This window comes from Doryrhamphus excisus, linkage group LG5 (assembly GCF_037039965.1).
Source record: "Doryrhamphus excisus strain RoL-2023G ecotype Guam linkage group LG5, RoL_Dexc_Guam_v1.1, whole genome shotgun sequence".
In the NCBI taxonomy this organism is placed as follows: domain Eukaryota; kingdom Metazoa; phylum Chordata; class Actinopteri; order Syngnathiformes; family Syngnathidae; genus Doryrhamphus; species Doryrhamphus excisus.
Genome location: NC_136361.1, coordinates 21869922 through 21891679, shown reverse-complemented (window position 1 = coordinate 21891679; position 21758 = coordinate 21869922). Strand labels below are relative to the sequence as shown.

The following is a 21758-nucleotide window of genomic DNA, read 5'->3' as shown; positions in this document are numbered from 1 at the left end:
TGAAAAAGTCAATTGGTAAACCCAAATAAATGTCACCAGACCTGGGTCAGATGATGGGTGTCCATCAAGTGGTTCAGAGTGCGGTCTAATGCCCATCATATGACACCAGCAAGAGAATGGTTTAACAACAAAAATGGTTCTCATGGCTTCCAACATTACTGACTTGACAAGGAGATCCCACCTGAGATGTTCTCCACACGCCACGGAAGATCTGGGGTGGATTTTTCCTTCAGTGGAACAATGAAACTTCAGGTTGTGCAGGGGCGTCCAAAGGCGTTAACAGGTTTTCTATGCTCTAACTAGGGAACTGTTTGATTTATGAATAAGGAATCCTATTTCACTGAAATGTATTTATCACAGTCGGATCTGGAACCAATTAACTGCGATAAATGAGGGATTGTTGTAGATTCTGTGTTAATACAGCGAAATTTGTACAGACAGAAAATCTGTTTTGGGATGATCCAATATGATGACCACCAATTTCTTTGAAATTTTTTTTTTTTTTTTGTAGGTTTTTCCCTTTTTTCCCTTTTAAGATTTTCCCTGCAAATCCCGCAAAAAGAAAAATCCAATCTCCCTTTGATGCTCACCATACTGAGGTCATGACACTGATTCAATGCCGCTCTCAGGGGCATTGGACTTATGGGATTCCACTGTAATAACTAATTGTGCATATAATCCTAATTATTATCTAAAATCACGGTTGTAGTGATTATAAGCCTTACAAGTGTACAGGCGAGTTCTTAATGAGTTTATCCTCAATTTCATATTAAATCCGACTTTGGCCGGGAAATCAAGAGTCAAGGACCTCGGCCACCTTGAGCAAAGACAACAAAGCCAACGGTAAGAAAAACTAGTCCGATCGTGATGGTGAAGTCGGCCATGTCTTCTTCGCAGACGCACGAGTTGACGTGACACTGGCAACCTTGCCAGGCGGTGTTGTACCAGTCAATGGGGGGGCAGAGGACACCACGGAGAGTAATGGCTGCTCCATGTCATCAACCTCACACCGATAACAACACGCCGCTGTTTCGTCTGCTCTCTTTTCCCCCCCATTTTAATTCCTTCTGTTTGTTTGTTTGTCGACCTTGCCCGTGTCATCTGACCTCGCTCCATCCAGGGCCGTGAAAAGAGGAGGGGTACGCTGACATTTGCGCAAAGAGAAGGAACAAACAGCACATACAAAAAAGCAACCGCCCCCTCCCCTCTGATAGATTTACTCCAAAATATGTGCATGCCTTGGATGTCCGGCCGGTTCTCCGCTGCCATTGCCAAGGAAGTGTCAAGGTATTGTGACAACTTCAGCGACTGTAGAGACGACGGGTGACCCTCAGCCAGTGGAGGGGGGGGTGTTGAATCCCCCACCCACCCTGGATTCTGACAGATGTCATATACCTCCTCCATGGGCACCTTCTGTTTCCTGTTCACCTTTCTCCATCCTGCAGCGTTAGGGCTCCTGTCTCCACCTCGTCAAAATGCGCACACACGAGCAAACACACAAAGAGGGAAAGGACGAACACCAACATAATTCAACATGGTGTTTATTTTCTAATTAACAACCATAATAGAACATTGTTGGCAAATTATTCGCTAAGAATTCATATTTCCCATTTCAATCAACATCTTGAGCGCACAGCTGCATCGACATATCCTGACGAACAGTATGTTTTTGATAAAAGCCCAACATTGGCTTGATGCTTCCATTTTATTCTGTTCATCTGTTTGCACTGAATCTTTTTTTTTTTTTTTATGTGCTTAAATACTTGTTTTAATAGACAGTCTTGCGTCTGTGCTCCCTGGCGTTCACATCGCCTTCTCAGGGGTCGTTTCCTGTTATTTACCAAAGGATTTTCGCTGAGAACAGTTGGTATTTTAGTCTTAGCACACCCCACTCAAAACCTGTTTGCACAGATTTTCCCATCATCCTTCAGACCAGTTTGACAGAAACACTTCAACAAAATGAGATTCTGCCTCGTTACATTGTCTTATACTGTTATATCAAATGTGTCGCCTGCCCACTCTTTGAATAACAAGTCCAACAAAGCAAAATGGCTCATGATATTAGATTTCCATAAACCTTCTGTTGGCTGCCTCCTCGCAGACATTGTGCATCATCCACTCCAAACGCTCTCCTGGATGGAAATGTGCAGACTAAATCAGATCACGGCGCTAGATAATGTTCACTTCTCACACCCCAAACACTGACACGGGTACAAGACGAAGGGGATCCTGTGACTAAACCATCAGTCATGCTGACATTTTGCACGAGTGATGGATATTCTAATTTCCATTTTCCATACAGGTACAAAGGATTGATGACGATTACTGGTCGGGCAAGGTTATTTCCACTAAACAAAGGAAGATGCCTCCAGTGTCACTAACATAAGGAAAGCCATTTTCGGAGCTTTGACAATGATACTTCACATTTGGGAATTGATTCAAGATAAATGAGCTAAGACGAAGTAAACAGCTTCGACAAAGGTGTTGCTAACACAACAATTGCCTTCCCTCTGAGGGGACTTACGACGACTTCTACAGTCACTTTTGTGATGGGCCTTGACACCCTCACCTTATTTTCACACAACCTGTTTCTCACATTCTGTCATTGCTACCACCTCCGTAATTATTTTTTTTTTTATAACTTTCAGCTTCAAACTGCATAGACTTGCAGTTTATTTACCACAGCATCCTCCTCAGGCCAACTCCTCCAACGCTTATCTGTCAAACTCTTCAAAGACAAGAGTTCTGCCAGTGATGTGTTTGATGAAATCCTCTGACATATCAACGCTGCAGGCTCGTACAACTCTCCACAACAACAATTTTCAACATTTTTTTTTTCTTTTTATGCTTGACTTTCACCCACAAAAGTCTCTCACATTGGTGAATTTAACTCTTTGAGCGCTGTATATGCCGTGCTGGAGTATAGAAGTATATGAATATGCAATATGGGCAAATATAAAAAGGGGTGTCAACGCACAGGAAATGACGTCGGGTTCCACACAGCAACAAGGTTGCTACCTCAGTGTGTCCACAATCTGGATTTGTTTGTTCTGCCTGCAGACGGCAAAGTGCTGCAAGGGGGGAGTAAGGCATTTTTCTTTAATACTTCTGATCTAAAATATGTTTTGTTCATGCATAACATTCTGAATGAGCGCAGTTTTTTGTATTAAACAAGTATTTATTAAGACTAACCGCTTTCTTGTTGATACTAAATTGACACAAAGAGAACATTTTATGTTTGTTTACAATTGGTCATGATTTTTTTTTCAATTACTTAATGTTTAAATTTTGCATATTATCATATTTGTTTTACTTTGTACAGTGTTTATTTGTGAGATGCATCCAGTGCCATCGCAGTAAACAAAGTATAATGTACTCATTACACAAGATGTGACCTGACATTAGTTTGAGGGAAAGTGATGAAGTGCAGGACAGAATCGGTATTTTGGATATCGGTAAGAAAGCCAATATCGAGCATCAAACATTAAAAATACATAAAAAAAATAATGATAATGAGCTTCACAATCAGATTTCAATCACATGTGGATTTAAAGAGCTTGTTCATATTTCTCTAAAAAAATATTTATTATTAACAAAATTTATTTATTTTCAAACTCAATTTCAAAATGTGTTTCTCTCGAGTGTACAGACATATGCAAATATTTTCTTGATTTTCGTTCTTTTTATATACTGACTTATTCAGGGCTCAACATTAAAAACAAAAATGACTTGCCCATGGGGGGTCCTTAAGGTGAGACCTACTTGCCCGAACTTGCCCCATGTAAAATGAAAAGACTGCCATAATGATATCATCTAATTTTTGTGGTATCACATGAGAATCTCAAATAAAGATTAAATAATTTATTGTGGTTGTTTTCCTACATAGATCAAGCATCAATATATGCTGATAATTCATCAGATAATAGTACTGATGCATTATATTTGGAGGAATTGTGGAGATGTATGTTAACATGGCATGTCATACTACCTTACACATGGTAGTCGTAGTAAGCAGTGATATTTATAAGTTGTACACCGCAATGAAACATTATTGAATAGACACATTTGCATACTAGTTAAGTGTTTTTAATCCATAAAAATGGTCAATGGTCAAACAATAATTTGTGAAGCAAAGGTGAGAAAAATACACAGAGAGATTTTGCAGCTTGTGCAAAATCAGCACTTGGTATTGGATCTAATCGGTGGTGTTTCATTGTTACCAATTAAAATTGTCACAGCAATGTGATTCACTCACCTGTGCCATCATTTGATTGGCTGTCGCTAATAAAATACTTGTTTAGGAGGCACTGATTCATCACTTTTTGGTGTTTTCCTTCATAAGTTGTTGAAGAATTAGACCATGTTGGCAGGGACGCCATGATAGATGTTTTGGTAGTGAAACGATCGCTGATTGGTTGATCGTGAACGGGTGTGGGTAAAATACGGACCTCGGTCTAAATAAACGATTCTGATTGGTCCATTTCAAGATTTGCAAGGATTGGTTTGCAAATTACCAACCGGAATTCCGCAGTTCGTGTTTTACACCCAACAAGAACCGCTTTTAAAAAAAACTTTTCGCTATATGGCATGCCAAAGTGCACTTGCCCGACGGGAATATTTTGTTTTAACTTGCCCCGGGCCATCGGTACATCGTTATTGTCGAGCCCCGCTTATGGTGGTACTTTGCTGCACTGAGCTCCTTGGTTGGACAACAGCAGCAAAGCCTTCTACTTGTGATTTCCAGTTTTTCCTTTCCTTTCACAGCTGAATCTGGACATCAGCGTTCTTAAACCATCCTGCACTCAAGACTTTTCAAAAGAGCGAGAGCTCTCTTCCACCTCTGTCCTTCTGCGTCTGCGTATGGCACTTTATCTCTCACTCTCTGTGCAGCCCCCTTCCCACCACGTCCCTGTCCGATGCTGTCCTCCCAACCATCTGTCATGTAATGTTTATGGGCCCTTTTGCTTTTGTGTCTTGATGACCACTGTCACAGAGACCCGGCCATTACCGATGCGGCCTGATGAACGATGTTACCCAGACGCAAAGCTGACACCCTTGTGTCCTTGGCTGCAGAGAACGCTGTCTGGCTAGCCTTCCCGGCCAGTAAAGAATGAGGACAGGGGGACCTGGGGGAACTGGACTGAGGACCTGTCCGTTATCCTGACGACAGGATGCTCATATTTCTTCCCCCCCTTTGCAGCCCCGTCTCTCATTTCCTCTTTATCCGGCCAATGGAATGATGGCTGGTCAGCATGGCGATGGCGATGATGCTGTCATTAATCGTAAAAGTGTTGAATAGTGTCCTTACCTCTCACCTTAATGCATATCTACATCCTCCACAGATGTAGTTTGGCACCCCCCCCACACACACACACAGAAGTTGCCAGATAGGGTTAATGCAGGTGGGGAAATGATGAATGCTGTGTGCGATTTTATCTGTCAAATGAAATTGTTTGTATTTGTTTTGGTCTTTTTGCAGGTGGCGTAGTAGCCGGCTGAAAGTACGTTTTATCTCACCGTGTTATGTTATATGATTCAGTTAGCATGCAGTTGTATCATATTATTAAAAAAGCTCTCATCTAGACACTCGTGCACTTGACCACAACCGACCCGACATCCTTGGCAAGTTCCTTTTGACAAATATGAGATACAGAGCGCACTAACAATTTAAGTTCTCATCACAAAATTAATTTATTACATATTTACGTAATACGGTTCTATAATTACAATAAAAATTTTAAATTAACACCTCTCTATGTCAATTAAAATGTAGCTTAATAAATTATCTTGACATTTGTAATGAACTAGTTTATGATGGTGTGTGCATGTATTTATCTTAAATGATCCAAGGTCGTTTTAATTAGTATTTTTGAGCTCCAAATACACAAGTTATGACTTCTTGGGGTCCGAGCACAAAGTGTGCAAATGTCCTTTTGTATCCATCGTGAGAATTATGTAATGCAGAAATAAAATCACCCAAATTAGCATGCGAATCGGGAATATTTTAGTGGTGCTGAAAACACGGATGTCCAAAACTCGGTCTGAAATTAACCGTATTCACTTTGTGCTCCGTTTGGTGTAACCCACCAGTTTCACCGAATGACAAAAAACTGGTGGATAGGATGACCGAATAAGTCAGCATAGAACTAACTCATGTTTGAAAACACAAAAAATCGCCGAAATTGGCATGCGAATCGGAATATTTTAGTGGTGCTGAAAACACGGATGTCTGAAATTAACCGTATTCACTTTGTGCACCATTTGGTGTAACCCAGGGGTCGGGAACCTTTTTGGCAAAGAGAGCCATGAAGGCCAGATATTTTAAAATGTGTATCTGTGAGAGCCATATACATTTTTTTTAAACATTGAATGCAATAAAATGTGTGCATTTTTATGTAAGACCAACAGTTTTAGATAATGGGCTCTAATTACGTAGACCAGGCACACTACCCCACGCCAATGGGGTGTGGCCAGCACACTTTCGTGAGCAGCGCAGTGTCTAATAATAAATCAAATACTTGTTGCCATTAATACAACTTCTGCTGCTGCATAGTTTTGCACCGTACTCCGTAGACGTATTTCATTATTTTGGCCATCTTCGTCAGAAGGCTTGGTTCTGTAGCTTTAGCTATTTGATTAAAGGAGGAAAGTTTACATTTACATGTTTTTTGACATCTCAATGACCGAGGTAGACTACAGCATTACCCAGTAATAATCAAGTTTTGGTGTTTGACCTGGAAAATATCATCAGGAAAGATAGATATGGTTGGCCGTATTGCAGCAGAATATAGATGGACGTATTAAAATGCATAAGAAAGTTGTTGATTTTGAATATTATTTTTAACAGTCATTTCTGTGATGGTTTACTTTAAAATGTTAGCAAAAATACATTTTTATTGTGGTAAGAAATGCTTGAGAGCCAGATACAGTCATCAAAAGAGCCCTACCTGGCTCCTGAGCCATAGGTTCCCTACCTCTGGTGTAAGCCACCAGTTTCACCGAATGACAAAAAACTGGTGGATAGGATGACCGAATAAGTCAGCATAGAACTAACTCATGTTTGAAAACACACAGGAAGCCAGCTATTTTGTTTAGAACCAGTCCCAGACCTCAAACTTTGTCCAAATGAACCCAAATCCAAACCATGGATCCTCGACAGACGACCGACGATAATTTATGATTGGAGTTGAACCTGCTAAGTGGACAGATACATTCATCAGACACAATAAAAAATAATCACGTTACAAAGATGCCAGTCGCCTGAAAGAAAATAAAACTCTCATTTCATCAGCAGGACCCGGGGACGTCATGTGTTAGACCCCCCCACACTCCTCCCCCTTGTCTCTCCATCGCTCTCTGAACATCTTCACCGGCTGCTATAAGGCCACTGATGAATTCTTAAGCAGATCACACTGATAATTGTATTTCATAACTGTCACTTGTATGAAGGCTGCCAGTGTGGTCGGGAGCTATTTGCGTCTCAGTGTGTCCAACCACCCCCGTCACCCCCACCCCCCCAACCTTCCCCACCCTGTCCAGCACCCCAATCACCAGGGATGTGTTTACTGTCTCCGCCGCTGAATAACTCAATCAGGGGGACACATTTATGGATGACACCTTTATTACAATTAATCAGGGGGACTTGATTAAGAAAGTTATTTCTCCCCTTCATTGAGACTTCCACAAGTGGTGGCGATGAATATTGTAATTTATGTCCCACTGAGCTCTCGATGCTGATGATGGACAGAGGAGCTGACACATTTCCATTCGTTCCGAGACATGTAGAAGTGTGCGTATGAGAGGGAGAAGAGATTGTGGGACCCTCGCGTTGGTGCAGAAATGCAAGCAAGGCCACAACAAACACAAACCCCAGTCATTCTGTCATGCACAACTCAGCAGCGTTTGCAGTTTAATAAATGACTTTAATTGGCTGTAGAGATGTGCTGGCTAAAGGAGGCTCAAATATTCCATTTCTTTCCTGTCTCTGTCACACACACACACACACACACGGACTCACACACACACACACACACACACACACACACTCTTGAATGAAGCCATCTCTTTACCTTTACTCACAGTTCCTGGGTCTGCTGTGGCTAATTAGTTGAGTGGGGTTTTAGGTTTGGTAATTAGACAGAGGCAGGAGTGACGGGGGCTGTGGGAGTTGGGGAGTTGATGGTGTCTGACTGACTGCATGGAAAGAGAGTGGACTGTCTGGATCCTGGCAGTACCAAGCAAGCCAGCCAGCGTCCCTCAGGCATCTGGTGGTGGAGCACCAGAGCTCCACACAACAGCGCTGATGTCTTTGTTTTGCGCCACATGTTACAGCAGGCAGAAAAATAGGTTTGTGAGAGTAAAAGGGAGAGACCTTGGAGAATTCCACTTGCTTTCGGATAGGACACCCTCATCTGGGATAGTGAAGTGGGATAGGAAGTGAATACTACATGAAAAAGCTGTTTAATTTCTAATGTAAATGTGAAACCTTTTAGATAAGATGACTATTTCTCTTTCGATAAATACAACCCGATGGATAATTAAGATATGGTCTTCTGGCCACTACATTCGGTACACCCACAAAATTGGATGCAGTATTATAAATATATTTAAAAGCTCTGAATATTTAAATATGTTTAACACTGAAAATGACACATTATGCAAATTGTGGCTGTACACAACAGATTGTTGCCATAGCTCTTTGACAGTGTCAAAACTCAAAACTGTTATAGCATTTCTAATTCAGCTTATTTTATTGCACCTACTGAAGTGGCATGTATTTAAAACTAAGTGCAAGTGGTTTGTGAATGAACATTTAATAGGCAACGCAACAATATTTATAAGTAAACGGCAATTAGGCTAAATCTTCGAATCAATAGGAACAAAAACACACATAAAAACTGTCCCTGGAAGAGACTTTCTCAGTCTTTAATGTCTTGTTTACTCCCAACAATTCCAGGTTGCTTCCCTGTTGCCGGTAAGGAGCCTCCGACAGCAACACAATCCAATTAAATAAAGAGTGTTGTCTCTCCAGGTTCCTGTGTTCTCTAATTGGGGCTGTGACTGCTCACTAATCAGCCGAGGTACAGGTGGGCCCTGGAGGACGCACAGACAGGCTTCTCCTGTTAATTGAAGAGATGCTATACCTGGCCTACTCATCGCCATGCAACGTAGATGCAAACAGAACTGTAGCATGCTAAATTTATCTAAACATCCCGTGCATCATCTCCCCTCTCACCTTTTTGTGTGGCTGATGTTTTGTTTTTTTTCATAAAAAATACACGAGCAAACAGTGGTGTTACAGAGGTGATTGCGATAATTAAATGATCACCTGCGCTGTTGATCAAATAATCTTGTGTTTCTCCCTTAATTATACTCTTTAAACCAGTCAAAAAGGACATTTTTGACTTGATGGTAATTACGCACATGAAAGCTATTAGGGGCCTCAAGGACCCCGCAGTAACAATACTTAATTTTAATTAACCTCTGTTAGTATTTCCAGATTTTTTTATTTTTTTCCTCCACAAGTGCTGAAGCCATCTTGGCCAGGTGTGTTGGTTGATTTCCTGTCCCGTCTGGTGGTAGTCGCTGCCGTGCATGCTGGGTCACACCTATAATGTACATCACGCTGAGTTATATTGTGAGCGGCCACCTGGATGAGGAAATAACACGTGAAGCGTACACAAAGTCTACATCCGTACTTGCCAGATAGGAAGTTTCATTCACTACTTCATGTAAAAAAACTATTTTCCTAAAAAAAAAAAAAAAAAAGGTGTAAGCTCATTATACGATACAAATACACTAAGCGGCCTTTATGCAGCATTTAGTGTGGCTTGTATATGATAATGAAAATAACGTTAAAAAAAAACAATTCACAGTAACGTTCCTCTGCATTTTGAGTGCCAGTTAGGTGGACACGTTATTTTTTTAATTATGTACAGCTTTGGGGCATGCGAAGGCAAAGATTGATGGTGTGGATTGTGTTCCTGTCAGCAACACACAGGCAATAAAATATAAGGCACACCTGGAGCAGTACTAACATTTGACATAACAACGTGAGCCCTTAAAAGACAAACAATGAAGTCTATAAAACATTTATAGTAGATAAAGTGCTGTAGAGTGCTAAAAGCAAGCAGAGTGAGGCATCTGGTCTGAAATGAGGGAAAGTGGGTATGAACATTAAGAAAATGTTGCATCATCCACTATAAAAAGATGTTAGCTCTATAAATTAATAGAACACTTTATCTATAATACTAAATTGTGATTGTGCAAAGAAAAGAAAAAAAATCTGACATTTACAAAATTTGACTCACTTTTTAATTGCAATTACGTACATTCAAGCCTTGCATAGCTGTTATTAATATTGCAAAAATATATCTATTCTGATTTACATTATTAGATACCTTCTTAAAATCATTCATGATTTCAAAGTGAACGTTTAAATTTACAATTTACTTTGAGAATTAGAGGGAGGTGCCACTTCCACTACAACCTTGCCCAGGTTCTTCCCCGCGTACATGTAGTCTACTGCTCTGAAGACTGACTCCAGGCCAACAAACCTCCCCTCTTGAGCCAAATCCCCATAATCCACCTCACACACAAGCTTCCCCTTGGCAAACATCTGCATCATGCTAGCCAGAGCCTCCTTGTAGTCGCCGATGAAGTGGGGAAGGAAGAAACCTCGAATGCTGGCTGATTTCTGGAGAAGTTTTACAGGTAAAGTTGCTCCTCTGAACTGGGGGATCCCCGACGCAGACTGGTATCCTGAGATGAAGCCGATCACTATCAGACGTCCTTTTTGAGCCAAACGATTGACTGCCAGTTCAAAAACATTGCCTCCGATTGATTCGTAAACCACGTCTATGCCTTTTGGGTACTCTGTCTTTAGGATCTTGGCCAGGTCCTCTGTTTTGTAGTTTATTGGCCTGTCGCAACCGATAGATTTAAGGAAGCCCGCTTTCTCATTGGATGAGCAGGTCCCGATCACGTGGCAACCGGCTTGTTTGGCAAACTGCACCGCAAACTGTCCCGTTCCTCCTGCAGCTGCCGTGACCAGAACTGTCTCACCTTTTGTGAGTTCACCCAAACGTTTCAAGGCAATGTAGGCAGTAGCGCTGCTAACCAGAAGGGTGAGGAACTCAGGCCTCACCGAGGGGACAGGCACGCTTAGCTTGGCGGGAACCACGGTGTACTCAGCAAAGGCGCCGCTGTTGAAGTAGGCCACCGCGTCCCCGACGGTGTACTGGGAGCTGGCACTGAGACCGAGGCCGACCACCTCGCCGATACCCTCGAATCCGGCATCGAAGGGAGGCTGCACAGACGGATCATAACGTCCTGCCGAATAATTAATATCGGAGGCGTTGATTCCCACAAAACTGAAAGACAATGACAGAAACAAAAAGCTTGGAATGAAAGATGAGACAGAAACCGTTGACGTGATGACCCGACTTGAGATACATCTGCACTTGGATTTGTTCTGGCAACGATCTGCTTTTTCTCTTGAGAAGAGTAGCAAACGCCACTGACAGGAAACGCTTGTATCACCGAATACAATGCATGAGATCGTGATTCATTGCCTTCAGACACCCACAAAAAACTGCACTTTGGAAACCATGCATAGTTGCCTCAACCCGAGGACTGTTCATCTTTGGCAACAAAAAAACATGTGAAAAGGAAAGTGTATAAATAAGCAATTTACTGTCTTACATCAGCATTCAGATCTTATTATTGTGCATGTTGTATGTGCATTCGAGCCTGCAGATAACGCTCCTGCAGAGGAGAGATGGGTCACAGTGGGAAAAACAACTTAATCATTGAAATAAATTTTATAAAAACATTACCATATTAAAAATATAAATGTTAAATGAAACCAAATGAGCAGATAGTTGTGACACTGTAACCACATTTATTGTAAACATTTGTGTCTCTTACAGCTTCAACACGAACCTGTTAGACTTTATTGGTTGTCATTAAAACATACGCCATCCATCTATGTCGCTTATCCTCACTGGGGTCGCGGGTATGCTGGAGCCTATCCCAGCTGTCTATGGGCGAGAGGTCGGTTACACCCTGGTCTGGTCGTAACACATACACAACAAATGAAATTGTGTTGTTTATTCTATCAGTTTATTTTGGGGCTTCACTGCGATATTTATATTTTATTTGGAATTTGGTGTGTCATCACAATGGTAAAAAAAATAATGACATCATGCATTTAATATTAATAGTACTTAATTAGCCTCAATAAGAATTGTGCAAATGTTGATTCAATTTGATGTAAATACTTCCCGATTGCATCACTACTCGACCTCCTCGCTCCTTGCCTAATCCCGTATCGTTGATACCAACAACGGCCAAGTAACCTGACGGTCAAAGGTCTTAGTTTACAAGCAAATAATCACAATCCTGCAAGGCTATATAATGTGATCTTCACTCAGACTGGTGCAAAACTACATTTTATTGGGCCGTAAATGCCACAATATAAAACCTAAGCGGATTGTGAAAGGCGTATTTAACATAAAACCCCAGGTCAAGCATGCATATCTAATAAAAAAGCAAAGGTAGGATATTGCTTTCAGCAGGATTTATCACTTCAATCCTACCAGTGTGTTTAGTGCCATCATCTTTTGACCTGAATTGTGAAAAAAAAATAGGTGCTTAAATTGGCTTCAGGCATATAACCAGTCTTCTGCCACTTTGAAAAGGAGAGAAGATGGTGCAGCATCTCCTTCCTCCCCCCATCATCTCATCTGCTGGTACTAGTGGGCCCCCCATGACTTTGTGTTTGCAGGTTGGTGACGTATACAGACATGAGGACAGAGAGAAAGGGTGGGAGGGAAGAGAGAGAAATGCCGAGATGGATTGATAGACAAATGCAGAGAGGGCGGAACTTGGAATTACAGTACAGCTCTTATTCCTCACGTATTTTTTGCCATCTTGTGATGAGGATGATTGCTGCTTCTGGCGGACATATCTGAATCGAGGTAAGTCAGGCTAAAGCCCGATTCCTCCTCTACAACTTCTAAACAGCCACCTAGTGAGATGACATCATTAGCGTTTTTGTGTTTAAAATGTACAAATGTGAGAACTTACCGATTTCTGACGAGCAAGTCCGCGTCTCCGGGTGTAGGAACCGTAACAGTTTGCACCGACGCCGCCTCTCTAAAATTGGGACTCAGCTTGTTTACAACCACCTTTTTCATGCTGCTTGGTATGGAGGATCCTTTAAAATCAATGAAGTGCGCCGAGTAGGACATGTCGATGATAGGGCGCCTCGGAACCGGAAGAAGTCCACAAAGTGAATCGGTGCCTCTCCGTCTGGAACCGAGGGAAAACAACGCCGCGCTCCTGGCGTTTCTTGCCCACATTGGACCGGACATTGCCCCCGAAATGTGACAAAGTTCACGGCCAACTTGACGTGCTGTTAGCTTGCTAGAGGCTCGTCCTCTCCGGGCTTACATCATACAGGCCGCGGTCGTGTTCAAACAAGCCAATTATTGTTTTCTGCTTCGGATCGAAAATAAACGTGCTAATACCGATGGTTTGTAAACGAGTCCACGGTGCAGTGGAGATGGAGTTAAACCCTAAACGTTTGGTGGTGGTTGAGCCGCGGAGTAGAGCACATCAGCGCCACTGACTCGCTCGTCGTCGGTGTAGTCCTGTAAAGTCCCTCCCCCTTCCTCTTCTTCCCGGACACAACATTCACTTCCTAGTAAGGTGAAACAAACCACCTCCTCTCCAAAAAAACACAACAACGGGACTACCGTGCTTAATAATATAACACAATAAAGAAAACAACGTGTTTAAGTGACGTCTTGGAAGAGTTATGGGGCGTTCGCGGACCCATGTACCTGTAACCTTAGCCTGTATCGGTAATTGAATGAGCAGCTGTTAGCATTTTAGATTCACCCAACATATAAATATATGTGTTTTTATTCACATCGTAATATCGCATGTGTAACACAATGAACTCGGGCTTGGTCGCCGCCTTACTTTTTTTGTTGTTTTCACGAATATGACGCGACTATTTCAATATGGTTGTGGTTGCTGTGCTGGCTTTTAATGGCTACAAGAGGATGTGCTGTGCTGCTATTGTCGGGGTTGATTTTTTGCAGCAGGGAGAGAGAGGAGAGTGTTGGTTGGGTAAGGGGACAAGACAATTAAAAAGATTGACAGGTAGCCTCCTCTGTCAGGGCTGACGCTTGTGGAGAAGGGGAGGAGTAAAAAATGTAGCAGGAAAAGCCACTCGATGCGTCTGTCTATCAGTTGAGACGGTCTGAAACAGCTTCTGGATCCATTGCGTTTCCATTTTGACTTATTTTTTTTAGGAAGGGGGTTCGAGCTCGGATGTGTCCCCCCTCCCTCCTTCCTTTTAAGAGACAAACGTGTTAGTAGTCCATGTCGCCAAAGCTTTGGATGCGTCTCAAGTGTTCCTTCTCACCGCATCAAACAGACTCCGTCCTCAAGATGCAGTGATATAATCATTCGTGCCGTTCCTTGAGCGTAGGTAAGAGATGTGTTTATATTTGGTATGTTTTTTTGAATCGGAGCGAAGCAAAGTCCGGACTAGGGGGGCTGAATCCGGGATGAGGTGGCGTAGTGGTGACTGGACTGACATTAACCCAACTAATGCCTGTGTGTCTTTTATCTCTTTTCAGGTTGCCTGACTCTTATGGGGGGGCGAAACGGACTCGCTTCTTATCAGATTGGACTTATTTGTTTTGCGTGTAGTTATTTTTGAGTTTTGTTGCGCGTCAAAAGCGCAGAAAACTATCGCCCCTCAACAACTCCAAAGATTTTTTTTTTTAAATTCGAGCGGAAGTGAAGGGAAAACTTTGCCTTTTGAACTGTTTGTTCTTCTTTCCACGGGGAAAAAATGAAGGAAGATGATATTTGATGGACATGAAGGTCCTCCGAGCTGCTCCAATCCCTTCGTAATTTTTCAGCTCCACGTCGCTGGAGCCGATCCAGCTATTAAGTCTAAAAATATCAACCAGTGTGAAGACAAGACTGACATTTTCAGCTCTGAGATCAAAACGTGCTCCCCCCCGTAAAGGGATGATTTTTCACCACTGACAGACTACCAGTTCGTTGTAATTCCTGCATGAGAAGCACCGTGGAGGCTGACGGTCACTATGCCGAGGAGAAAGCAGCAAGAGCCGCGGCGATCAGCAGGTATAACCCGCCCCCTGCTCCAAAATCATTCTCACCCCTCTAGCCGAATTGCTTTTTATTATTCATTCATGCTGTCTATCTCTTCACATACTACTTTCTTTTGTTGTGCTGCATGCTTCAAATCATATGATTACGTGTGATTTACAGTTGTCTTACTTTAACTATGGCACTTGAACCTAACCTCTAGTTGTAATTGCAGAAATGACACAAACCCTGTAAGTTGATCCACGAAGAACATTTCCAAATTAAAATAACTGTTTTGTGAATTAAAGGGACCATTTGAGGTCCAGGAGTATGATGAGTGGGGAGGAAACTAGTGACAACATTTTTTTTTCTTTTGTATTATTTTATTAGAGGATTGCCGTCATTGATTTGACTGGTGATTGATCGCCTGTCTGGGGACTCTCTGATCTGTTCATCCCTGATAAACTTCAATAAAGTCTGGCATCAATACTCTTGTCAGGTTTAGCACACCCCCCCCCCCCTGTGATGTCTCAGCCAGGATGAGAAAAAAAGTTGGGTATTATAGTTGGAATTATTTTTTGTGGGGGAAATCATAGAAAAAGGATGGCGTGTGAATACTTTCTACATTATACTAAATACATTTTTGCAGATTTTTATTCTTATACTCTTCTGAATGTTGGGATTGTATGAGTGCATTCCCATCCAGATTCACCCCACATCCTTTCCAAGAATCAGTCTAGTATCGTAATCGATATCCAGTGCCGGAAGGGAGTCTAATATTTACTGTGTGGCCAGCTGATAAACCCAGGTGTTGGCAGAGGGCTGACACCATTGACTTCTAGTGGTTTGGATCTGGACTCCCCCCTTTTTTCCTCTCGTCTCCCTGCAGCCTTTAAACAAATGTAAATGAGTGACAGGGGTTTCTACCTCTGTGCTAATGAGGCCGACTCTTTGAAGTTAGGCATTAACAACTGGAGTGAACAAAAGACAGTTACAGAATTTTAAAGAGATTTTGAAATATGAGGTGCAAAGCGAGTCGAAGAGGAGGGCCAGCCGAGGAAGACTTTGAACTCGGCAGGTTTTTATCTTTAAGCGTGGTGCTGCTGGTGATGTTGAAGAAGAGGAGGAGGAGGAGGAGGAGGATGTGAAGGAGCAGAGAACATGCAACCAGTGCTCGCAGTTGACTTATTTTTCTCATGCCTTTCTAGCAAAGCTGTGCTCAAGTTCGAGTTTTGGTCCGTATGGGAAGACTTTTCCTTGCAGGGTGTATGCGTTGCATGCTGGAGTTTTGGTTGTTTCCATATACGACCAGTCTGGAAAAGGTCACCCTGTTGGAATCGGAGTGACTCCCATTAGCCTTCTGCATGAAAACATGACATCTCTTTGACCCCTCCATTCCCCACCATCCTGCCCCCCCCCCCCATCCCTCTCTCTCTCATATCACACACCCCATTGATCCATCACATTGTCCACTGAGTGCCATCATATGTTACAGTGGTCTATCACAACTTTGCATACAGGATATGTTGTATTACGACAGTCAGACAGCGTCATCTGATTTTTTTTCCCTTTATGATCCCAGTATCTGCAAATAACCAGTACACACCAGTACTACTAATTTTCCCAATTGGAGGTGGTCCTGACCTGTGGCTTCTTTTTAGTACATTGAAGACCGAGCTTAATGTATAGACAAAGATTCTAAGTCAGAGTTAAAAAGTACAAATTGTCCCTATTTGTTAATGTATTTTAGCGATATTACTGTAAATATGCATGTGTCAGAACTCTTAATGTATTTCAATTCAAGTGCTGCAGTTTTACATTTTAAATGTATTCATTACCGGTATTATATTTAGTTTATCAACACGTCCATCTACTTTGTAAGAACTTGCTGGCCAAATATAATCCTTCATTTACAGTAAATATTATTTTGAATTTTATTTTACAGGAAAATATTCTTACTGTAAAATAATACTCTACATAATAGTTTTAAAGCTGTTGCGTTTTCATATATTTGCAAAAATTGTCCAAAAATAAAGCTATATTTTGTTGACGCGGTACTACTTTCTTGTCATTTAAACATTTTCCGCTATGAATTCGATACGATGAAAGTGATCAACAAGTATGGCAAATAAAAACAAAAAAAGGCATTTATTTCCCAAGCACGTGTGTGTGTGTGCTAACAAAATTATACACTCAGTGCATCCTTGAGCGACTTCACATTAATGAGAAGGCATAATGAATAAAACAAAATAGAAAGATTAGAGCATTGCTCTCTTGCACTAGGGGTCAGTTTGTTTTAAGGATGATAAATAGGAAGGTAAGAAGGACAGATAACACTTATTTCTGCGGAGCACGATGGTAATTATAAGACTGTGTGTGTGTGTGTGTGTGTACATTTGGAGTAGGGAGCGATGGGGGTAAGGTTGCTTCCGTCGGCTTCATTAGAGAGAGCCCTAATTATCTGTGTGGCTGATGGATTTGTGACAGGGCCTAACGATTAATGCTGACAAATTCAGTAAGGTGTCAAGTCCGCAGCTGCCTTGATGTAATCAAGCTGATATTATACAGTCCCCATAGCCCCTAGTGCAGCACCAACTCAATTTGCCTGCGCAGGTGACAAATGGACTTTGCTACCTGACTAATCACGTCAAGAGACAATGCCAGTTAATGACCTTTAGTAAGCCCTCCCCACCCCCGCTGCCACCCCTCCTATAACCTTGTAATAAGCAAGCCGGTGCGACCTTAGCACAACACAGTGATCCTCTTGGATTTTGTACGGTTTTCCTTTAAATGCTTCCATTTTCAAGGCATCTTTTCCAGTGTGTTTTCCTTTAATGAAGTGAATGTGGATGAACATTTACAAAGGTTGCCAAAAGTTTTTTTTTATTTATTTTTGCCCTAATGACCACTCCAAACGTCTTGATCTATTCTGTGGACTGTTTTAAAAATGCAGGCATTCTGTTGACGTGTTTACAGTTTTTGCATGTGTTGTCCTCCTTGGAGTAAATCACCCCCAAATCAAAACACGGCCGCCATGTACTTTGACTGCATGAAAGTAAAACTGTGTCCCGACTCAGTTCTGTTGCCGCCTTGCTGAAGGCCTCCTGTTTATTCCCAGCTGGAGGCTTGCTGTGCTCAGGGATTAATGATTTTGCATGCTTGGGGTGGCTAAGATTACACAGCGACCTTTATGCTCTTACTTGACGGTACTGTTATGTGATATTCTCCCCTTGAAATGATCAGCAATACCGGGATTTATGTACCCCCCACTTGTTTGTCTGCACCGGTGCCCCGAAGAGCGTATCATCTATAGTGGTGCCTGTTCCTGTTGATAGTGAATATTATATTTATTGTTACTTTAAAACGTACATTTTTAGCAAAAGAGCAGTCCTACATGATGTGATCTGATGTTTAAGGCTTTATAAGTTCTAAACGAAAAAAAGTGTCTTCAAATTAAATGCTAAACGTGTGTTTATGTGTATGAGAGTGTCCTTAGTCAGGTCTGGTGTTAGTTTTCCTGGAATGAATAACTTGATCGCGTGGAAAAAGGTAACCACACCGTGTTAGTTATCCTCTGCAGGAGGAACCGTTTTCAGAGTCATTCTCCTCCCCCCTTTTTTTGTTCTCCACCGGAGCAAAAAAAAAAAAAAAAACAACCTCAAAGGGGACCTCCACTTATTTTACCTCCGACTGTCAAATCTGTTGACTCCTCCCAATCACGCGGGAGCTAGAACACGTATTGATCCGCTGCCGCCTGTTTTATTTCCCTGCTTTAGTCGTACAGTGTGTGTGTGTCCACAGTGTTCCGTCTGAGTGTGTGTGTGTGTGTGTGGCATTCAGACTCGGCTCGAGGTTACTATAATTGGAGCGGTCATGTTGTTAGCAGGTGGCATTGATCAGCCTCATCGATAGCCACTTTTCCTCCTGGGTCACCTCACAAATAAACTGTTACATTTACATTCGGGGCTCAGGCCATTCAAAGGTTAAACATTGTCTTACTTGTATATCACCACAAATGGGTAGTTTCATTTCTCTGCGCTCGCTGTGCCCCGCTAGTAAAAAATATTAAAACTATAGTATTGATTATTAGTGACAAATGGTGAATATGACTGATTTTGGTGTGTTTTTTGTGGCTAAGGACATATATAATGCAAAATATTCAGTATAATACCCCTCCTTGTTTCACGGCATCCTTACCCAGAGCTGCCCCCAGGCCACTGCCACCACGGCTAGTAGTTGTGTTGCTTTTGCTGCACTTTACATACACAAAAACACATGCACACACACACACACACACACACACACTTCTACCTAAAGCTAAAGTGGAGCCGGCACATGTCTGTGGGAGGTCATAACGGAGGTGGGTTAGTATGACGGCAAATTGTATCATTAAAGTCGCCAGATGTGCTTTGTAGCCTGCCTTGCAGCGCACAAAAACACCACCGAGTCATGAGATCCTAAAAAAAGCTGAGAAAATCAAGTTTAAAACAGATATAAAACTGGCCTCTGGGCAGGCTGTAGTCAGGAGTCAGTCAGGAGTAAGGCGGCTTGTCAGCCTGACTTGACTGCCATAAAAAAACTATTTCTTCCTGAATAAAAAAAAAATATATATTTTTTTACTTTTCAATGTTGCTGCAGCAGAACTAAACTTTTTTTTTACTTTAGTGAAATTAAGCTTGGATGGAAACCTTTGATACATGATCCATGCTTGCTGTCATCTCTTCTTTATTAATGGTTACTCTTTTTACTTCATATCAACAGCAAAAGTGTTAAGATTTAAGTTTCTTTAGAAAATGTTGATACGCTATGTGTTTCCACCCCCTTTGGCTTCTAATTTAAGACATGAGCGAGATAAGAGGGGAAGCGTTCAAGAGAAGTAGTCATGCAACATTTAAGGCGCAAAAAATGACATCTCAAATTTTCTTAAGTAAAGTATTACATATTTGTAGCCAGGGTACATTTGCCGTCTTGATCAGCGCTTTGGCCCCTCAAGAGGCTACGTGGAAGACAGCTAGAGCCAAATTTAACATGTTGCTTCTATCAATAAAATATGAGCAATTACAGAATATTTTGTCTAATAAGTATTTGAATTCCTCAGCGCAAGCAAAAAAAAAAAAAAAAAACATGTAGCTTACCCACTCATTACATCAGTGAGCAGGGGGAGTGAGAGGCAGCGCTTTGATGCCAACAAACAAACAAGACAAACAAGACTGGCCCTCTACAGAAGAGTCCTATCCAGGGACACCCAAACCCTGCTCACTCCTCCGTCTCTTGATCCTCTAATGCTGCTCTGCCGCCTCTCCATCTCTCTTTCCACCTCTCATCTCTTCTTTTTCCTCTGCACTTCCCGCTCCTTTTTTATTCCTCGCTCTTTTCCACTCTCCTGCATGATTTTCCTCTTACATCCCTCACCCTGCCGGATAAATACTTGTTTTCCGACACTCAAAACCAGACAAAATAGTCACCAGGCAGCCAGAGCTTGGGCTAATTGAAATACTGAGATTTACATTGAATTTTTTCAATGCCCTTTGCTGTATATGATATGGTTATGCGGTTATTGTTTGCTTCTTTCGACTTTTTGATCCGCATACCGATTTTTGGCTTGAGCCGTTTATATTCCGGATGCCCATCCTGATGAATACCGATGATGCTTAAACCCGAGGAATTCGCTCCAGAGTCCAGAACACAAATACTACACCACGGCGGGCACTATGGTTATGCGGTTATTGTTGTTATATGTCATGAAATAGTTAATCTTCTAAACAGTGTTCTCGTGTATACAACAGTTCAACATTTCTTAATTTAACATTACTGTTTATAGAAGGGATGCAAGATTTATGATGGCAGATAGCATCAAGCAGGAGCATCAAGGATGGCTTGTGGTTGGATGCCATTGAAAAGGGTGGGGTGGGGCGGGCAGCTTTTAGGATGGGTATTATCTCTGACAGATGAATGAGACGATGGACAAATTCTCCCCCAACAGCTGGGACCGCCACCATTATCTTGACAGGTGTCAATTAAGAATTACTGCTGGCCAAATGCCTCCACCCCACCAACTCCTTCGCCGCACACATACACACATGTAAGTCCCTTCATCCCAGCAACACGAGCGCCACACACAAACACACACACACACAAACACACACACAATGTCCAGCTGTCGACGTGCGAGAGAAATAACATTTTACCCTTGTCAGCGTTGTCACAGACCCCGAAGCCTACTCGTATTCCTATTTGAAGCAGCAGCCAGTGGCAGACGCTCGCTGATCAATAGCTCAGTTTGCTTGTGATCATGAGGATGGTTTTGTCAGTCTCTGGAGGCGGGGGGGGGGGTGTCCACTTTTTGACCCATCATGGCCAAAGTCTTCCTCTGTGTCACTCTGCTTACGTCGCCAGAAATATGCAAGAACTTTGGTTAGTGTTGTTAGTCTGTTCCCGAAGGTGCGACTCAAACCAAAACGTACTCTAACCAAACCAACTCTTCCAATAATTACAGTTAATCTGGACTGGCAAAAATGTTAACACAAAACATTTTTCAGTACTTTAACAATTACAATTTTACATGCAGACGCATGAAAATAAATGAAAATAAAAATTGATTGATTGAACATTATGATCACCCT

At 42.0% G+C, this 21758-nt stretch overlaps 2 protein-coding genes across 5 annotated transcripts in view; one reads left to right on the top strand and one right to left on the bottom strand.

The window, feature by feature from the left end:
* Positions 1 to 10200: 10200 nt before the first annotated feature.
* On the bottom strand, positions 10201 to 13804 carry LOC131105148 (prostaglandin reductase-3-like). Of its 3 annotated transcripts, XM_078790921.1 has the most exons (4): positions 13090 to 13237; positions 12919 to 13030; positions 11704 to 12773; positions 10201 to 11372 (listed from the first exon to the last, which is right to left on the bottom strand). In XM_078790921.1, exons 3-4 carry the CDS (start codon positions 11709 to 11711, stop codon positions 10442 to 10444), a joined length of 939 nt encoding a protein of 312 aa, XP_078647047.1. In that variant the 5' UTR covers positions 11712 to 12773; positions 12919 to 13030; positions 13090 to 13237; the 3' UTR covers positions 10201 to 10441. The 3 variants fall into 3 exon arrangements, with proteins under 3 accessions (XP_078647047.1, XP_078647046.1, XP_057908959.2); XM_078790920.1 differs by having other exon boundaries at positions 11704 to 13030; XM_058052976.2 differs by lacking the exons at positions 11704 to 12773; positions 12919 to 13030 and having other exon boundaries at positions 13090 to 13804.
* tshz1 (teashirt zinc finger homeobox 1) overlaps positions 12749 to 21758 on the top strand; it is a 35739-nt gene continuing 26729 nt past the window's right edge. Inside the window, exons 1-2 of one of the 2 annotated variants that reach the window (XM_058052973.2) lie at positions 12749 to 12980; positions 14655 to 15171. In XM_058052973.2, the coding sequence (XP_057908956.2) occupies positions 15132 to 15171 (40 nt within the window). In that variant the 5' untranslated portion in view covers positions 12749 to 12980; positions 14655 to 15131. Of the gene's footprint in view, positions 12981 to 13099; positions 14504 to 14654; positions 15172 to 21758 lie in introns of those variants that run through there. The other variant, XM_058052971.2, reaches the window with a different exon arrangement.

What these genes read in the sequence shown, in the direction of transcription:
- LOC131105148 (XM_058052976.2), bottom strand. Translation starts at nt 13,376, where the DNA reads ATGTCCGGTCCAATGTGGGCAAGAAACGCCAGGAGCGCGGCGTTGTTT. An exon ending in GACTTGCTCGTCAGAAATCG is followed by an intron (nt 11,373 to 13,089) that starts GTAAGTTCTCAC and finishes ATTGTCTTTCAG; the next exon opens with TTTTGTGGGAATCAACGCCT.